This window comes from Poecilia formosa, unplaced genomic scaffold (assembly GCF_000485575.1).
Source record: "Poecilia formosa unplaced genomic scaffold, Poecilia_formosa-5.1.2 Scaffold34, whole genome shotgun sequence".
In the NCBI taxonomy this organism is placed as follows: Eukaryota; Metazoa; Chordata; class Actinopteri; order Cyprinodontiformes; family Poeciliidae; genus Poecilia; species Poecilia formosa.
Window position 1 is genome coordinate 1,314,733 of NW_006799973.1, and position 20,879 is coordinate 1,335,611.

At 40.9% G+C, this 20,879-nt stretch overlaps 1 protein-coding gene across 1 annotated transcript in view; it reads left to right on the top strand.

The window, feature by feature from the left end:
- The window catches only part of ephb6 (eph receptor B6), a 59,308-nt gene that overhangs the window by 15,764 nt on the left and 22,665 nt on the right, over positions 1 to 20,879 (top strand). The window contains exons 2-5 of the mRNA XM_007550076.2: positions 980 to 1,047; positions 13,576 to 13,848; positions 17,595 to 17,764; positions 17,860 to 18,155. Coding sequence (XP_007550138.1) covers positions 980 to 1,047; positions 13,576 to 13,848; positions 17,595 to 17,764; positions 17,860 to 18,155 — 807 coding nt within the window. The remainder of the gene's footprint in view (positions 1 to 979; positions 1,048 to 13,575; positions 13,849 to 17,594; positions 17,765 to 17,859; positions 18,156 to 20,879) is intronic.

Sequence of the window (20,879 nt, forward strand, 5' to 3'; positions counted from 1 at the left end):
TTCCCCCGATGCAGGCTGTGCCAAGCTGAATGAAGAGCAACCGCCACAGTTTCTGAATACTAATGGAAAATTCAAGGGCTTCGAATCTGTGTGGGAAGCTGCCATGTGTCAGCATGCAGCACTCAGCATTAAAGTCACTCTGTGAGAGTGAGCCAGTCAGTGAGTGTGTGAGGGAGTGTGCGTAATTTCTTTGCCAGTTTGCTTTTTAAAGCACTTAAACCCCCAAAAGCAAATTTATGGGAAAACACCCTCAAGCGCAAAAAAAAAAAAAAAGCCTCATCCTCATTGCTCTCTCTCTCCAGATCATCTGAGGGAATGAAAGCATTTCTGATAAGACATGCAGCAAAAGTTGAGCAGTAGGCATGTTGATCCAATGGAGGAAATGTAAAGGGTAAAACCTGCAGGTTTCTATAAACATGTAACAGTAGCTGTCATTGCATTTTTAATCTTGGAAATTTGGTTTATAATCACGGTGCCCCTGCAGGTCAATCAGTTTTAATTTACTAAATCCCAGAAGTCTGTGCCAAAATGCTTCATCACTCAGAATCGGCTATGGGGTTTGACAGATGCACGCAGTTGGAGATTGCCCTGATTTCACTTCGCAGAGAAGGAAAGGAAAAAAAAAATCAAAAAGAAATGTGGTGCAGCTACACAAACTGTGCTGCGACTTCCAACTTTGCGGGATATCAAACAAAAACTCTTAATCTAAAAGGATTCTTGAAAATGAATACCTAATGTACTGAACAGAGTTTCAGATCTTGATGGGATCCCAGGGTCCCAAAGGGTTGGCTGTTCTCAAATCTTCAAATATTGATTCTGGTTCACGGGTTCTTGTCTTACTTCGGTGCTCAAGCTGTTCCTCCATGAAGCTATCAAGATTCAAGCAATTATTTTAAACAGAACGCTGCAGATGTTTTTTTTTTTTTTTTGTTTTTTTTTCTCAAATCTTGTCTATGTTTCTGCTTGTTCCTCCTTCCAGTGATGCTGCTGGACACCACAGAGACTACCTCAGAGCTGGGCTGGACCACCCATCCAAAACTATCCGGGGTAAGTATTGATCTCCTGCAAATGTGGCTTCCAGGTGTTTTTGGGATTAACTCTACACACACAGGTCTAAAATTATAATTTAGCTTATTAAAATGATCAAAGTTCCTGACTTAACCCCACTCAACTCCCAGTACGTGCTGTTGATGTTCTGACTGCGATTTTATCTCAGCTGCCCCCATAACACTGTAGCCAACACACAGTGTGTTTATGTTCTGTATTTTTTTTTGTTTCTGGAAACTGAGGAGTTGTGTCTGTATTTCTATAAATTGCACTCATTACACTGTTGATCTGAAAGAATAAGGATTTTCTGCAGCACTTTTCAGCCCTTACAATGACATTCTCAGAAAAACTGAGACTGAGTTGGCTGCTGCTGCTGCTTCCATCCTGTCTTACTTATATGAGCTTCATATCATCAAATCTTTATTTTATTTTTTTCTGATGGATCAATCATGTTAGATAAAAATCAAGTTACAATGAAAAGTTTGTTTGTTTGGATGCGTTAAATTACTCAAACTTTGGCTGATACGAGAATAACCCTGGTCCAGAATAAATATACATTATTCATGTTTGCATCAGGTCGTAGTTTTCTTCTCTTCAGACACAGACGCAGCAGCCAGAGGTGATCGCAGTGAGTGACATAAACGGGCATTTCAGGCCATGGTACGACCAGGCCGCTCTTTCTTTGACGACTGGACAGATGCTGGTTTGCACATGTTTAGTGGATGCAGTGACTTTGTGAATTTGGGCCAGGGTGAGCATGAAGTTCCTCTACGGCTCTGAATCACCGGTTACCAATTGAAAATGTCTGCTTTTGCTTAATGCTTGGTCAACTTGGAGGGGTGGGATGCAAATTAAGCCTTTTGACAGATTTATTACGATTATCAATCTGTGTGATAATGTTGCTTGATTGTTTGTATTGCGTCTAAACAAATAAAATGATTTAGCACACTAATGTAGAAATCACAACTGCATGTCACTGTTTGCAACATTCGTACAGCAAAGAAATGTTTGGAGTGCAATAGTTCAATTCGGTTCAACTCGGTTTATTGATATAATGCCAATATTTTCAATTAATCACATACATTCCAACTGATTATCAAACAGAGCAGTAAGCTCAGTTAATGGCTAATATATCCTGAGTGTTATAAGCTTGCATTGCACATGCTAATATTACATTTAGCCCAAATCATGACAGCAGATGCTCACACCAGACAGAAATGAAATTACCCATAATCCTAAAGGCCAAAAAGAGAAACAGAGGAAAGAAGAAAATAGACATTTTTCATTTTTATCATCGTCACAAGATTTTCTACTAGAAATATAAAAAAAATGTAATTTTTTTTTTTTTTACTTTGTATCAAAGTCTTGTTATCTTGAAATCCTGGTTGACTTCTTTTATTTTGTGATGAGTGAAAAGGACAGGTTTTTAAAAGTTTCAAAGAAACACACTTGCTGACAAGGGACAAAATCTTTTTCAGATTCATTGCTACCTCTGCTTATGAAGCTAGAGCTGATTTTTATAAGTAAGAAAAAAACTGAGAGGTTGGAGCTTTACAGAAATCAGAAACGGCCAAAGAAAGATGCAATTTGAGCCTCTCCATGAATAACTTTATATTGTTACTCAAAGGATCGAGGTCTTCCTTTAATTCAGGCAATAGATTTACTTTTTTTTTGTCAGCGTGCATTTCTGGGAACAAGGGGAGAGAAAGAGTTCAGCGTATGAACCTGGTTGACTGCTGGCGTTAGTTTTACAATTGCAGACACAAGAGGCTTTTTCAAAACCAAAACCAACCAAATAAATCAAGGAAATAACGGCGTCAGAGAGCGAAAGAAAATAAATCTATTTTCAGGGAACAACAGATATTTTTCTGTGGATCAGCAGGTTTTAAATCCGAACTCTGAAAGGTGAAAGGATTGATTCAGTTCAAACGCCGCAGGATATACAGGACCTAACACTCTGACTGGATTCATTTCTTTAAAATCAGACACTCACGGTCACTTTCACACATAAACGAGGTGTTAATTTGTGTTCAAAGCAGACAGCGTCGCTGAAACGAGCCTCACGCTCTCACACATGCACATAAACCTAAACGCGCAGCTGAATTAGCACAGTTTGCTCCACACGTTTTCCACGATTACAGCAACTAAAAAGTACAGCTGACTTCCACAAACATCCTGGTTTCTCTCTCTCCGTCTCTCTCTCTCTCTTTTTCTCTCTCTCTCTCGCTGCATTCGACGTCTCTGTGTCTCGGTGTCGGTTCTGGTGCGCAGCAGGACATGTCAAAAGGGCCACTAACAAATAACTGTGTTGCAAAACAGTTGTTCAATACAAAACGATTTTCAGGCTGTTGTGCAGCGTGTCGCTTCCTTTATTAGGGCACTGGCAGAAGAGCCTTGGGATCCTTCCCAGGATATTCAAATCCAGCTTTCGCATGGTCACTTTTTCAACTAATAACTTCAGATTTACAGAGGGCTTGCAAAGGCACGTCTAATATATAGTTACGGGTTGGAGACAGGATTATTATCTTTTATAGTAGCTGAAAGCTGACTTTACGAGAAGCAGCCATAACAGGCCCCACCTCTCATTTCTCAGGAGACTTAAATGCCTTTTTCTCGTGTTTTTCCTCTATTGTTTATGGTAATCCACGACAGAATTACTCACAGTAAAGCAATGATGATGTTTGAACTCGGTGTGCTTATATTCAACACCACTGAGTCAACATGTTGGAGAAGCTCCTCTCGCTGGAGGTACAGGTGCAACTCTTTTATGGCAAGTTTCACCAGATTTGCACATGTGGACACTTTGCGCTTCTGCCCATTGTTCACAATGAGATGACTCAAACTCAGTCACACTGGGTGGAGAACTTCTGCCAACACCAGTAGTCAGTTTCTGCCGAGAATTCTGGATTGGATTTCTGTCCTTTGACTAGGCCGCTAATATATGTTTTTGATCTATGCCATTTTGTTGCACCTCTAGAACAGAAATGTTGTCCCACAACAGGGACATTTCAAGTGCAACAGCAGTAAAGTGAAAGGCAAGCAAAGCAATCACAGAAAGAATAGCAAAACATTTTAACATTAGTACAGTGCAGTTATTAAGAATAGCTAATTTGGTCCAAATAAATGTGCAGGTAGGTAGGTTAGTTAAACATGTTCAAAATGTACAGGTGTATTTGTGCATTAGATTGACAATCAAAACAGTGAAACAGCAGAAATGAACAGATACTAGCAGAAATGTAATTTAAAATGAGTAAAAACTGTGCCAATACCAGCATCTCCTTCCTCTTAATGACTCCTCATTGCTCTCTCTAAACACTATTGTCACTCTGTTAGTGGCCAACGCTGTAATATACAAAGTGAAAACATAACATTTTTCCCCACTTTTTTCCCCAGTTAAGACAAATCTTCACCAGTCTGAACTAGATGTTTGCCACAGTTGTGTGAAGGGTTAAGATTTGATTCTGTAAATGTCTGACTGAACTTCAGCTGATGTCAGCCAAACATGTTTTAACTTTTAGAACCAAATCTAGGAGAGCCGATTGCCTGAACCGTGAACAAGCTTAGCAACAGTCGATGTTGCTAAAACCAAATCCCAAGAAAAAAAAACAAACAATTACAGCAAAATCTAGACTTATTTCATGTGACTGAGGTCAAACGGTTGTGTTCACAGCCAAAAAGACTTTAAAAAGAAACTGGAAGAAGAGTTAAAAGGAAATAAACAATATAAAAAACAAAATCTAAGAAAGACGTGGCAACAATTTATCCAGAAGTTGTTCAATGTGAATACAGCAGCACTGCAAAAACACAAAATCTTAGCAAGTAATTTTAGTCGAATTTCTAGTTAAAATGTTCATCATCACACGTTACATGCTTTTCTCACTTCCTGCAGCTCTGCTACCGCATATTGTTTTTCACTCAACAGCTATAGATGCCTTTGTGTTGATCTGTCACATACAACACACCCAATAAAATACACTGAGGTCTGTGGTTATAACAAGATGCAACAAGAAACATAAAAAAAAAAAAAAAAAAAACTTGAACCCCTTTTGACTGTCATGTTTTTTACTAGCTGATTTTATTAGTTTGTGCTCTGACGCTTTTGAGGCTAAATGAATCTGTTTCTCTGGTTGAATGTAAATGTTGGTAGTTTTGAATGGTGATGCTGTTTTGTTGGGCCTCTTTTGTAAAAGAGACTGTAGATCTCATCGAGGTTTTTTATCTGGTAAAGTAGAAGTTATTGTTCTTATTACAAATACTCTTGCGAGGCCTTATAATGTATTTAGGCCACCTTGAGGGTGTGTGTGTGTGTGTGTGTGAGAGTTTGGGGGGTGGTTTCTGCTCGCTATGTGTGTGCTTGCGTGACTGCGCGAGGGTCAACTCCTGGGTCAGTTAAATTCATTCATCTGTGAGTGATTATGGCTCAGTTCTAATATGGCTCATAATTAGACTTATACATTGTTCTGATGCTTTGACGCTTGTGAGTGAGATTTCCATTTTAAAGAGACCTGAAAGCAGACCGCCGGTGCAGAACGACTCCGTGTAGAGATGTTCAGATTTTATATTATATTAAGAGCATCAAACCACACTGGGAAGTCGCTGAAAGTGATTGGAAAGGTTTGATTGTAAAGCAGAGCAGATTTAAATTTTAACCAACATCTGGCAGGCAGACGCACCAACGTCAGCCTCTTATCTCCTTCTGCACTAACTCTACCTTCTGGCGGCGGCGGCGGCGTCCCGTTCTGTCTTCCAGCGACGGGACATAATTGAACATGATGTTTGATTAAAAAGGGCCTCGTGTGTGTTAGAAAGTTGTGAACCGTGATGGCAGCTGCTAATAGGAGGGACAGTGTGTGCGTGTGTGTGTGGAAGAGAGAGGAAGTAAGTCCGGGGATGAGCTTGAGTTTTCCTTTTTTTTTTCCTTTCTTCCGCGGTCCCTGGATGACAAGTGCTGCTGAGATGAAGATATGGTTATTTGACCTGAGGGCATCGAGCTGAGAAAAGTAGAAAGACAGACCATGAGAGGAGCCGGGGAGGAGAGATGGTGTGTGTGTGTGTGTGTGTGTGTGTGTGTGTGTGGGTGTGCATGTGTGTTCTTTTTAACCCCGTTCTCTCCTTTCTCTTCACATCCCAGCTTTTCTTTCGCTTTAGGGTCCATGGATATCAGTTACTGCAGTCATTCCTTCTCCATCTTTCTGCACTCTTACTACTGACTTTCTCCCCATGTGTGCAACTCTTTCCTCCATTGCTCTTCACACACTCATTTCATCTGTCCTCCCACAATCATCTTGATCCTCTTCTTTTCTCTTTCAACCCCAAATCAGTGGAAACTTTTCTCATTTAGTTGCCTTCTTTTGCGCTAGTTATTTCCACTCTCTGCTAAGTGTGCATTTTAGTTTTGCATAAATAAATGTAGTAAATGTGCTGCATCTTCACTTGTGTGTACAATCCCGTGTGTGTGAGTGTGTGTGTGTGTGTCGTGTCAGAGGCCCTGCCCCTCCCTGTCCTCTGTCACTGGAGAGCTTGCACGGCCCTCTGACATTTCACTTCAAATTAAATCACAAAGATGAGTGTTCCTCTTTTTGTCTGTAACTTTTCCAACGACTCATCCACCCCTCCTCCCCAATTTGTTCCATTTTATCCCTTTTTTTTTCAAGGCAAAAGAGAAAAAAGGGCTGGAAGGGTGAGGAGTAATGGATGAGGAAGGGGTTTAAAGTCACAAAAAACAGAAAACTGTGTTTTTGCACGCAATCATGCAGACTCTGCTCTGCATACCTGTTAAGAATATTCAGTTAATTTGTTTTCTGATCATTTTTGCTGATGAAGCAAAATGGAATTTTTAAATGATTCATTTTTTACAAGATAAATAAATAAATGTAAATGTGGCAGAGGATCTGTAATGATGTGGGGAAACCAACCTGGTCAAATGAGATCCTGTGTGATAAAACAGATCCAGTTGTTAAATAATAAATTAATTTTGATTTACAACATTCCTACGCGATCTGTAGAGTCAAGAAGTCACTAAACAAAAAGCAGCACTCACCCTCTAATCTAAAGAAACGAGGAAGTCACTGACATCTATCACTGTGAAAAGTTTTACTAACTCCTTCTCGAGGCTCAGAGACGTCGGCAGACCACAGGGGAAGCCGTGACCCACAAACAGAGGAAACACTGAACAGAGCTGAGCATTCCCAGTCGCCAGCAAACAACTCATCCAGGATGTCACAAAGGAATCCTGAGCATCATCTTCAGCATTCCCAGTTTCACATGTCTCAGTTGAGCAGGAGTTTACCGGGAACAAAGAGGCCGGGGCAGAAACAGTTTGTTTAGCACAGCTGCAAAACCAAAATTAAACATCTCAACGATCCTCAGGAGTTACAGGAAGCTGTTCTGTGGACAAAACCTTCTGGTATAAAAACTAATGCATGTCTGGAAAAAAAACTGCTGAACTTTTACAAACTACCTCTCAGTCCAACTCACTTAAGAACAGTTGTAAGTGGCATAATGGGAGGGCATTGCTTTACCGAAGAGCAGGAGCTTCTTAAGGTGCAATTTCAAGGTGATAAAGTCAAATTTCTTTAAAGTTATGTTTGGTAAATACAGGATTTTTATTCCGTATGAAGGTAGGATACTTAATTGTGCTATAAAATGACATTGTTTGCCTGGAAAGTACATCATATTGCCTTTTTAATCACAGTTGTGTTGAACAGCAAGACAATGATCTGACCGCTAGTGAGGATTGGCTCAACCAGCTATTAGTTTTAGAGTCAGGTTTGAGACAAATTGGTTCAGATGTGATTTTTACACTCACAAATCAAATCATTATTCGAGAACTACTCAGGTTTTATCTGATTTTAAAATGAGCTCCGTGATCTGCGACATTTAAGTGTGGCAGTAAAGCTGAAGCACAATAAATCTGTGGAGGAGAAAACACTTTCTCACAGCCCAAATACAAAGCCTATCAATGTTTTACTGCACAATGGCTTTTAAACGCAAACCCATAAAACTTCACACCGCTGCTCAATTTTCAGCTCGCAATTTTTTATTTTTTTTCTCCACTCTCCTCATCTGCATCCGTCCACCCGACCGTTCACTCTCCGTTGTTTCCTGGTTCCAATTTCCCCTCGTTGCCTGGTCTGAAGGAGTGAGTCAGAGCCTTGGAAAGACATTTCTGTCCTTTCACTCCATTAGACCGACAGCGCCTCAGACGCTTTTTATGTGCTCACTGATCATATCATTATTCCAGCTGGTCCAAATACCAAATCACTCTCTGATGTGTGATGCTATGAAGATTTTCCTCCCCGCTGACTGTCAGAACCACAGTGAGTGAAACAGACCTAAGCGCGCCAAGATGGAGTAGCACGTACAAAACCATGAATCACACATGAAATGCGCCCCTGTTGGCTGGTTGGACCTTTTGTCTTCTGTCCTCTGTTGTACGGGGGAATAATGACGATCAGGGCCTAATACATAATTCTTTTGAATTAAGCCAGAAAAGGTCCAGCTTGTCCCTTCGGGGGCCAGGCGAACCTAGAATCAGAGTCTTTTCATCCCTGAAGGGAGCGAGCTCTGCAGCTGGTAAACCTAAAACCCGCTTGCACATTTGCATTTTACAAAGTCGAACCGAGTTCCTTTCCGAGTTCACTTAAATCTAAGTTTGTACTCTGCTGAAGGAAAATAAAACCGGATTATTTCTTCACCTGTCACAGGTGCACAACTCCAGGCAAAGCAGAAGGATCAGAACAAGGCTGCTGAAGCGCAAAATTATTTCCACACTATTTATCGGTATCATGTAATTGTAGCAAATTGATCAAAATGTGTTGTAAAATGTGCCCGATTCTCAGTAGTTCGTTGTGTCGACATTGAATTTTGTCTCTGATTCCGGTGGGCGTGAGGAGAATCTCTCTTTTCAAATAAATTCAGCATCAACACGTCTTTTCATGGGCGTCCTTGCTGCTCCGTCCTTTATACTGAGGGAGGATTCATTTTGAAAATCGCTTGCGTTATCTCCGCTGTTGTTATCCGTTAATATAAAAATAAACGTTTTTTGGGATATGGCGACTTTATTTCATTACTTTTTGGCATCGTCCCTTTGAGTCACTGAAATATTAGGCAAATTGAAAACAAATGAGATGGAAGGCTATGGAGATGCTTTGGGATCATTATTTATCCACACAAAAAAAATTCTAATATTGTGTAAATGGATTGATATTTAAAATGGTTATTGTTTTTTAAAGTTTTCCCTAGAGCATAAAGGACAGCAGGATTCACCTCACACGGCTGCACAGACAGATTCAAAGCCAAAAGTTAATGACACATGTTTCTGCTTATGTTGTCACCTCGTTTCTTAAGGTATGTGGGCCACAGCTGGTGAACATGTGAGGGAGTGGCAACATGAGAGCCCTATGGATGTGTGTGTGTGTGTGTGTGTGTGTGTGTGTGTGTGTGCGTGTGTGTGTGTAAGTAAAAGGGAGTCATGCTTCTCAGCTGTGCAGCTGTCAAAATGTCAGCTTGTTATTTGAAATCACCAACATAACACCACTGCCACAGTTTTCAGCAGGAGAATGCAAAAGAAAAGCTGGGATGTGAAAAGAAAAGAGAATGGGGTTAAAAAGAACACACACACACACACACACACACACACACAAACACACACACGTGGACGCACACGCACAGACAAACACACACAGGCGGCATCACGTTTGGTAATTTTATTGCTCTTGTCTGGGATTCGCAGAGATTTTTTTATTTTTTTTGTTTGGTTCTGTGAAAAGTGTTTCCCAGTTATTATCAAGGCTAGTTTTTATAACTGGACTCAATTTTATTTTGTTTGTGCGTTCGCATGCAGCTGTAACGCCAGCTACGATTGTAAGCGTTCCTCTCAGTTTGCAAACTAAAGATTTCACACGGTTGGAGCATAAAGAGAGAGAAATCTTTGATCTCTTCGCACAATCTCTCTAGATCATTCAGGTCGTCTCTTGTTCTCTCTTCTCCTCAGTCGCCTCAAACACTCTCTGCAGGGTTTATGTTTGAAGGCTGAGCTGGCCATGAAAAGTACAGATTTGTTTCTGATTGTCTACTTCTGTGTTAATCCACATTCTGGATCGTTATCCTGCTGAAAGAGCAAATGACGACCAGCTTTAGGATTTCTGGCAGAGACTTAAAATGTCCCGGTATTTCAAAGAATGTGTAATGCTGTGCACTTTAACAAGTTCGCTTTGCACTTTGAAAAAAATATGACAGGCCCACAGCATGACAGATCCTCTATCGTGCTTTATGATAAGATTGATGGGAGCTTATTATAATGGATTTTTCACATTTCCATCTGTTGTTTTAAGCAACCAGTGCTGTTTGATGCTAAAAGGGACATTTTATCATCATCTGCCCAAAGTGTCCAGTTTTACTTTGAAACCCTTCAAAGCAAAACTGGATATTTATATTCATGATGGTGGGGAAGAAAACACTTTTTCTTTCTACTATCATTCTGAAATTACAAGTTGGCACACTGATTAATAATAGTTATTATGGAGGATCAATGATAACAAGAAGAAACTCTTAACTAATCAAGAGGCGATGAGCAACAAGTGTAGCGAAATGCAAGCAGGGAAACTGAAGGAGAGCGACTAATTAGCACAGAGGGGCTGAACTAAGACTCAAATAAACTACATTTAAAAGAAAAACAAAACTACAGTGGTCTGTGAGAACCAAATTTAAATGCACAAATAAGAACTGAAGAACTGAAATATGGCGAGACCCAACGAACATGAGTAAACAACAAATAAATGCTTAAAACATCAACAGAAATAAAAAAAAAAACGTAATACACACGTGGATCAGGACAAGAAAGCAGAACGTAAATAAATCCTTCAAAATAACAGTTTAAGTATCATTTTATCAACCAAATCACAGCAGCTTTTATCTGCACACTGTTAAATTAGATACATGTGAAAAGATGTTCAGTATTATTTAGTATCAAGAAGTACCCATCGAATACAAACACAGCTATTTAGTAATATTTTACTGAGTTTGTTAGTCGGTAGTTTTATCAAACGACTGGTGGAAGTAAGTCATTCAGCATTTCTGTTTATTTGTTATTCTGTGCCCAGAATGTGGAAATAATTTACTAAAAGCGGAACACATGTGAACGAAAGTAGATTCTTCTAAGCACAAGCTGGCTCCGTCGTTCACGTGAACGACTGAACTCACACAAACTCAATTTGGCCCGGGCCGACGCGTCACATGATGTTTTGCAACTGCGAGATAACAAGCCGCCATCTAAGTCGAGTTAAATCGCTGCTTCAGTAAGAAAAAATAAAAATAAATAAAAAAACAGACAGCTTGTTTTGAGTGTAATTCAATGAAGCTGGTTTATTCTGTAAATCACAACTTTCTGTAAGGTTTTTCCATGCTTTAATTTATTAGTTATTTTAGATTTGAATGCAGCTGTGACTTGTGCTTTTGGCCTGGCCTTTCTTATTTCTTTCTGCCTTGGCCAAAAAAAAAAAAAAAAAGGTTAAAACCCATTTGAGGAGCTTTGATGGGCTGTAGCAATATCAAAATTTAATTTAGCTTTAGATATAATTTTATTTATACGAGCTCCAATTTTTGTTGCTTTGCTACACTTGTGTTGGATGTGACTGCATTTAACATAATGCATACAGTAATACAGTTACGACGACTAAATCCGCAAAACTGCAAATTCTACTCAAAGTGCCTTTTTTGATAATTAAATATTTGGTTACTTTCAAACCGTTTCGTCCTGTTGCACTAAAACATCTCCTCGGCTGAAAGACTTGAAACACACAGCATGAGTCATGCTGTGGGTCTAATTACTGTTTCCTAAGGGAACAATTTCCATAATGTCAGAGAACCATAAAACATTTATGGACAGCTTGAGACATCAACGTTGAGGTTGCCCAGTTGAAAAACACAAACCCACCGGATGACATCACTGTAACAAAGCTTTTATCTTCTGCTCGACTAACCTGGAGGAGAAAGGACGCAGAGACATAAAGGATGCTGCGCACGTCTGTGGAAATGTCACAAGTAGCAGAGAGGGGAGTGAAGCGTTTCTGAAAAATCTGAACAGCCTGGGTTAAATCTCAAATTATTTTATCTAGAAGAACAAATCCACGGTGAAACATTTCGAGACATTTTCAAATTAATATGATATTTAACGGGCAAATAAACAAATTAGTTTGACAAAATAACGTCGAAAATACAAATTCTTTAACAACCGAGTTGCACAGGTGGGTTTAGTGTATTTGAGTGTTTTTACAGCACAGATGTGATGCATTTATTTAACATTTACTTAACATTTATTTAACATTTATTTAACAAATATATGTGCGCCAAGTTTAAAAAGTCAAAGCAACACTAAATTGATACATTAGCACGTCTAAAACCAGATTTTAATTGAAGTGTACTTTTTAAATAAAAAAATAATAATAAATAACTGTAAAACAAATCACAAATCAATTCAATTTCAGGGAGGAAAAAAAAATCTTTAAACTTCGGAAGCAAAGGATTGGAAAACAAACAAAACAAATAAATAAAACTGTTCTGATGAAATAAATCAGATTTTATACTTAGTTTGCATGTTTATTTTGTTTTTGTTTTGCGTACCCTGTAGATATAAAACAACATAAATTTAAAGATCTACACATCGCAGCTACCTAAAAACATTATTTAAGTCATGACGAAGAGGTCTTTATTTAATGCAGGAGAAACTGCAGGCGGTCATATTCACCATTATTCAACAGCATACATGCCGTCTCTAAACCCCGGTGTTGTACTAACTGCTGTTTCCTCATTTAGATCTATTCCCTCCGCTCTGCACAGAAAACATAACTCAGCACAGCACCTGGAGCATATGTGTTTGTTGTTGCAATTTATTTTTTCTTTATTCCTTGACCTTAAATTTCAGTAGCGTAAGTGCTTATCAGCTGCTTCTTATGGCTGACTTTGGTTTGCAAGTGTTGAATTAATTAAACTAATTATCTGAGCTGATATCTCAAAGCTCTGCTGAATAAATCTCATTAATATCAGGTGCTTTTTGCAAAACAAGCAATATTTAACCCACCTGTGTTGGAACATGAAGGGAAAACTGCAGAACCAGAACATTTAAAGCTGAAATTATCTCATGGATTTACCTCGAGGGGAAACATGCAGAAATTAATTAGGTTATCTCTTGGTCATTAGTTTTTATCTGCAACACTTAAAGCATGTTCCAGGCACTAAACGAAAGGCCCAAGTGGTTTAATTACTGGGTTTGATAATCATGATTAATTAGACAGAGGAAAGGCTGGCGTGTGTGGACACAGACGTGGCCTACTTTTGGAGTGATTGTGATAAATATGCTTTTGTTTTATCTATGGATTCGGAACAGATTTGTTTTTGCACCTTAAGGAACAAAAACAAACCTGCACAATAGTTCTTGCAGATCAAAAACTAAAACTGATGCAGGATACTAACCTGATTTATCTCTCTCCCCTCCTCGCCACCTCCCTGTGTGGTCTCTGCCTCCCTCAGTGGGACGAGGTCAGCGTCCTGGATGACCGGGGGAAGCTCATACGGACCTTCGAGGTCTGCAATGTCAATCAGAATTCCCGTCAGCAGGATAGCTGGCTGGCGACACCTTTCCTCTTCCGTCAGTCGGCTCCGCGGATGTTTGTGACGCTGCGCTTCTCTGTGCGCGACTGCGCCAGCCTGCGGACGCCGTCGCCCACCTGTCGGGAAACGCTCACCCTCTACTACAAGCAGGCCGACTCGCAGGCGGAGCTAATGAAGACCTGGAGCCCGGAGGTGAGATCAAACACGGGAACGTTTGTCTATTTTGTCATTCTAGTTTGTCTGGAAACTCTCACACCGAGTGTCGAAGTGGTAAGGAACGCCACGTTCCAGATAATGTTAACCTCAGTTAGAGGTCAGCAATTTAAATCCTGCCTTTTCAAAATAGTTTGCAGATTTTTGCTTTGTTTTCTTTTTGAAACATCCATGCCTGTTTTTGCACTGCTTCTGAAGCACATGTCTAAATGCTATTTGTTGATAACGCAAGAGGAAAAAAAAAAAAAAAAAGTGTCATTTAAATTTGCCGTGATTGTTGGCAAAGGCCACTTTAAATGGCCGTGTGCTGGATGGTATCTTTAAACGCCTCTTGGTGATTTTCAGCTCTGGTTCCTGTCTTATTTGGATGATGTCACGAAACAAGAAAAAGACGAGAACAGAGAGCAAAGATTTTTTGAAAAACAATGTTTAGTCTGACCACAGATGTAGTTTTACACATCCGTCACCTCCTGTCAGAATAAAATCTCTTCACACACACCAAAAGGAGACGGCAGAGTTTTGGCTTTTGGGTCAGTTCCTCTTTGGGACTTCAGAACTTGCTTTACAGATTCTTTCACATTGTAAAATACATAATGCCCTGCAAAAAAAAAAAGAAAAAAAAATGCCTAGTAAACTTTTCCACATTTGGTCACATTACAGCAGCATCTTTACTGGTTTAATTGGTGTTGGCCAAACTGTGCATAGTTGTGGCGCGGTAGTGAAATTACATCTGAATGTCAGTTGTTTGCTGTTCTGTGAAGAAATCAGAGGTTTGAAGACAAAGGAGCAGCTTAGGCAGAAAGTTGTGAAGAAGTGTCCAAGATTTAAACATCTCAAGGAATAATATACAATCCATCATCTGAAAGAAGAGATGCAGAAGAGAGCTGCACAGATCCACACCTCAGTTGGCAAAATCTGCGGACAGAAGTCGTTCAATCCACAAATCTGGGTCTTTTGCAAGAGTGGCAAGAGTAAAGTGAGAAACGGCAATGTAGTGGTTTACATAAGTGCTGAATGGCTCAGTCAAAGTCCAGACCGAAATCAAACTGAGAATATGAAGTGAAATATGGAAAATGCTCGATAGATGCTTCCCGTCCAGGGTGACTGGATTTGAATTGATGAAAACTTCAATCTCTCGATGTAAAAAGCTGGCAGAGATGAACCATGAGAGACTTCAGTTGTTACAGCAAAAGGTCAAAAGGACTCTAGAAAGCACTGATGCAGGGAGACAGTTTCTGTAATGGTAAAAATAAAAAAACAAAAAAACTGAAGATCGTGTGTCTATGGACTCTACACCAACATGGAGTTAGTTCTCTGTGATGGTCTGTCACATAAAATCCCAACAGAATATACTGAAGTTTGAGGGTTTTGGACATAAAGTGAGAAAGTACAATGATGGTGTGAATTATTTTGCAATCTGCTGTATTTTTTTTTATAGCAGATAATTCCTTAAGGAGATAATTAGCATACTTCCTAAGTAAAAAAAAGTTATTCTGCATACAGTGGAATGATGAGCACACACACCACTAGGACATTCCCAAATCCGGTGTGTGTAATTTATCATTTCATGACCATCTGAGTTTGAAAGTTGTGCTGATTCAAAGTACTCTGACTGCTCTGTTGTTGCCTCTTGGATAGTTACGAGTCTGCATCTGTTTCTCCCCCATTTTTTTTTTTTTAAATTGGGGAGAAAATAAAGGAAAGCGAGAGAGGGGCTTCTTTTTATGCACTTGTCTTGTCCTTCATCCTGACTGCTGTGATGGTATGACCAGGCGATGCATTTATCAGCTGGCCATCACCACACACTGCCTTGACCTTTGTAAGGCGCATGTGTGGAAGGGCGCGCGTTGCTCAGCGCTCACACAGCGATGATGTCTTCACAGATAAACCTCCGGATTCTCAGCCTAAGGGGAAATAACCACGGCTACATTTCAGCAGGCATGTCAGAGCAGAGCAGCACGGTGCTGCAGAGACGTCACCGTCTTCCACATCCATTAAAAATAAAAGGCTTAAACCCAAAAGGTGTGGAGTGGTGTGAGAACTGAGAGGGGGACAACATTTTCCAAATGCGTACACGGTTAAAGTTTGCTAAATACATGCGATGATTAATTAAATGTAGCACCCAGATGAATTGGCCTAATTTGGTCCTAATTTTGCGCACATGCCTGCAAGCAAATGTTTTAGTTTGCACGGCTTGGCTTGTCTAGGACGGGACCCGGAGGGAGGAGGAGGTAGCGCCATCGTGAGTGAGCCGCTTTGTATCCCGGCCCTGAGGGGGGCCTGGCATGTGACCATCTGTGTGCCGGTGCTACCAAATCTGTGATCCATTTGACTTTACAACAAAGGCAACACGGTCACGGGACCCCCGACGTTTCCTCTCCACACCGACGGAGAGCTTAGCACTCCCTTTTCTAGTTAGTCATCTGAAACCGTTAATTATTACTAGTGAGTTTAAGTTTGGGATGTCAAGTTGTTGACTGCCAGATCTGTCTGGTATTAAGTGTCTATACTTTGTAGTAACAAAACTGAATTTAATAGTAAATTTACAAAACTCTTGTGCATGTAACGTGCTGCTACCCAAAGCTGTTAATCCCCGAATGCCCACTGCAAGGCCCAAACGACTTCCTGATTAAGTAGAGTCTGGCCACAGCTGATTTAAACAGGTATTATTTTAGTCACTGCTTGAGGCAAAGCACCTCCAGACAGAATTATTAAAGTCATCATTAGTGATTCATCGCTGTTAACATTAAAGCGGCAGCCCTTTCATTGTCGTCTGACAATGACTGATTGCATAATCACTCTGATTACTGCAGAAAAATCTGCTGGGATTTGTGGTTTCTTTAAACCGGACACACGGGCGGCGGTTTTTAATATTTAAAGTCTTTCAGCTTTCACCTTAAACGTCACATCATTCCTACGACGTGATGATGATAATAATCTTTAAGACATAAAATCAGGCCTTTGAATCTGGTGCAAACCAAAATGACTGAAATCAGAAGCTGTTTCTCTTCTCATTTTTCTCTGAGGTCATTCGAGTTTCAGTGATTCAGATTTTCTTTTTCCTGAGGACAACAACACTTGGAGAAAGAACTTCTGTAGGTTGTAGTTTTAAACCTAACAGGGAAATGATCACACACATTTATGACTCATCTCTCTGAAAGTCCAAGCAAGGACTAACACATAAGCCCCTGCTTAGGTCTGCACAGACTCAAATCTGCATTCACAATTATTATACAATATCAGTTGAAAGCATGAATATGCTAAAATAAATTGTGCTTGATTATCTAGCTACAGCTGGAACAAATGTATTGTGTGTTATGATTCCTGGTTTCCTTTTTTATTGCATTTTATGCGACGCAAAGCAGTGCACTGCTGCAAAGTGCAGCGTAAGGGAAATACAGTTTCCAAGTTCTTTCCTATAAATAAATGCTTTAAAAGTGAGGTGTGCATCGGTGTTCAGCCGCCTTGAGTAATTACTCAGAAGAACCTGTTAGCTGTTCACCACACTTAGGGTTTTATAGCTCCATCTGCTTGCTGTTTCCCTAGCTATAGCAAACTGCTAACGGGATCTTTTATGGCCATCTTTCAAAAATGACTTTCTCTGCTTTACTCTTCCATTAAGCTGAGGTTATATTTGGCAGGAACATGACCAGTACCTCCGTAGGAGTCGATGTGTCTCATTACTAACAGTGATCAAATGTGCTTTGTCCTCTCTGCCTCTGCAGCCGACTAGCAGCGATAAAGAGTCGAGGGAGGGCTGGGTGAAGATCGACACCATTGCTGCTGATAAGAGCTTCTCCAAAGTGGAGCCTAGTTCACCTCACCAGTACCAACCCAACCGCTACAGTCGCATTAACGTTAAAACGCGAAGCTTCGCTCCTCTCACACGTGGCGGGTAATCAGCGCTGCGCCGTTTTCTGTGTCTTCTGCTCCCTCTGTAAAACAAAGAGTCTTTAACACTCCCGTCTCTGCGTGCGACCTTGGTTTCAGGTTCGTCTTGGCAATTGTGGACAGTGGCGCTTGCGTTTCCCTCATGGGGGTGTCCATCTTCTACCGGCGTTGTCCAGCCACCAGCCTCCACTTGGCGTCCTACCCGGCGACTCCCTCTGGCGCAGAGCCGACCGCTCTGGTTCCCGTGATGGGGAGCTGCGTCCCCCACAGCAGGGCGCAGGGCGGGACGCCCCCTCGCATGCACTGCAACGCCGAGGGCGAGTGGATGGTTCCCGTCGGAGGATGCGTCTGTGACAAAGGATATGAGCCGAACGTCAACGGATCTGCCTGCCTGGGTGAGTTCAGAGGCCTGTGGTGAGGTTAATTACAGGCTGGGAAAACTCACAGGCTGGAAACAAGCAATTCTCTGAAGAACCTCAGCAAAGCCTGGAAGATCCTTTTGTGTTCAGAGTGAAACTGGTTTGCAATTAATGGAATCTTGTTATTGGAGTCGCTGCTGGGTGAAGGTCGGCGCTCCTGGCAAAAAAATAAAAAAAAATGCACGGCGCTTTGTTGTAAAATATTACTAGGCAAGTCCACGGCTTTCTATAAATGAAGGATCTTCTGGCAAAGATGTGCATAAAGTGCAGCCAGCTTCTATTCCAAAAGCATTTAAGCTGCATCTTGCTCATGTTGTAGTAACAACAAAAAAAAAAACTCCTCACCTACTATTGTTGGTCCAGGTCTCAGTTGCTTTGAACTTTTAAAATTATAGATTAATGTTTCGGGATATGTTATTTCCTTGTCGTCATTGCCTGAATTGTGAAGAGCAACGTACATCTTCGATTCTTATCTTTTACATTTCAAAGAACAGCTATAAAAAAGCAAAAAAAAAAAAACATGTATTTCATAGTGATTGTCAGAGACACCGATAAGCTTCATGGCGAAATGTGCATTACAGCGTCGTGTCTAGATATTTCAACTTCAGCATTTTTGTTGGAATATTTTCTTCAAATAGGCAACTTTTCCAGAAAATATTAGGAGTTGTAATTATGTCAACAATTATTTCTTAATCTTTGAGACAATTACAGTGCTTTAAAAGCTAAGAAGTGGCAATAACAGTAGTGTGCATATAATGTTTCAGTTCATCTTTGGAGCACAGGGTGCAGGCTTATTTATTGTTTTGTATTTTCAGATCAGTAATAGCCAATCGTGTCTCCACGGCGGATAAAAAGACAGATGCGATATCCACACAATTTGATAGTTTCACAAGATCTCGATTCTTTCCAGCACAAGTTTCTCGTTGGGCATTTTCATCAAAGCAGCCCATTTGCAGTTGTAAAAATTCCTCGGCCTTATAAAAGTGCGGAAGCATAAAAAGCTGAACATTCCTCCACCAAAAGATCCTCGCTCCCTCCACACCACATTCTGACATCATCTCAGTCTCTTAAGCTTTGCCGACCTGAAGGTGCTCGGATCTGGATTTTGTGGCTGATTTCTTGTTTCCGTCTTTGCCAGCGCTTCGACCTCCGCTAATTTTGGCTGATTCCACTTTCTGTTGCCGGACTGAAATGTGAGAAAATGTACATTTCACTCAAAATTGTTTTCATAAGCTTTCCTGCCAAGATTATTATTATTTTTTTCACATTAAGAACAGAGGAAATGCCACTCTGTCTGTAAAAGCATGTATAAGCCTTTCTTTCGCTTCACATTTGTGTTTTACTTTGCATTGATCTCATAATATTGCATCTGTGGTTGAAGCACAACAAACTGTGTGGAATTTCAAGACGTTGATAAAGTTTGTTTTTTTTTGTTGTTTTTTCACTCTCGTAGCTGTGAGCTTAATAGTTTATCACGCCGTCGTTTCCTGATAGAATAAACGGTCTTGAAAGTCTTGTGTTTGTGATAAATGTTGCCTAGAGTGGAAGCAGAGATGTGACAAAGACCTCCTGTTCCCACAAGGTGCTCCTTCTCCTTACGGGTAATCCAGCCCTGACGTGTTGTGACATTGCCTTCTAACTGTCTTTGTGCGAGTTGAGCTCATTTGAATTCGGGTGTCCAAGGATCCGCGCTCGCAGTCAGTCAGCTGTTTGGATCAATTTTTTATTTTTTTCCCCTCCCTGTCAGTTTTCCTCTGTGTTTTTTCCTGAGTCGCGGAGCCTGTTGATCAATACTGCTGTCGCTCTGATGCACCTCTGTGATTGATGAGGAGACCAGAGGGAATTGAGGGCAGGCAGGATGAGGCGGGATGAGACGAAGAGACTCTATCCTCTCCATACGGTCAGTAATCACTGGAGGTTTTTCATCCAGAAATACAGATAATTTACTGTCAAAGTGGGATTAATGGATCAAAGGAAGAAGGGATGCTTGTACAGCCAAGAGACAAAGAGATTAAGAAAAGGTCAGAAATGGTAAAACTGGTTAAGGAGCACTTTACACTTCTCGAGATGTGTACGAGTAAGGCAGAAAAACTGAGACGTCCAGATGGACAGGAAGGAATATATATGAAGAGAGAGTGGGGAGGGGGGAGGGTCAGAGGAAGAAAGGGAAAGAACCGTAGTGGGAGGGAAGTGACACATTTAGGTCATGGCGATGTAATGGCCACTCGTCTGTGAACAAGTGACAGAAACCGCAGGGGGAGAGAGTGGAGGAAAACTGGGGAGAGACTGAAAGATAGGAGGATGCAAGTTAATGACTTAAAGAACTGAGCAGGCAAAAAAAAAAATGTAAAGACGAGGAGGAGAATTTGGAGAGTTGCTGTGTGCATGTGAGTTTATGTCACTGCGGTGCTGATGTTTGCTCGGTGGAGGCCTTGGGAATACAAGGACCGGAGTCAAAAACTGCATCCTTACAGGAATTTTACCAGACGTAGTTGCTCAAGTCTTAACTAACGGTTAATCTTCAATCCTGCCAAGTCAGCTGTGAAATGTGTTTGCGCTCTTTGCCTTTGCATCTGCGCTCCGCCTGCCGCTTTGTGTTCGTTGCATCTGACTGATGTCTGCTGACAAACCGGCCCTCGAAAACGCTCGGCTGCTGCAGCGAAGACCTCCGGCGGCCGTCTGCGGCCGTCCCGACGCGTT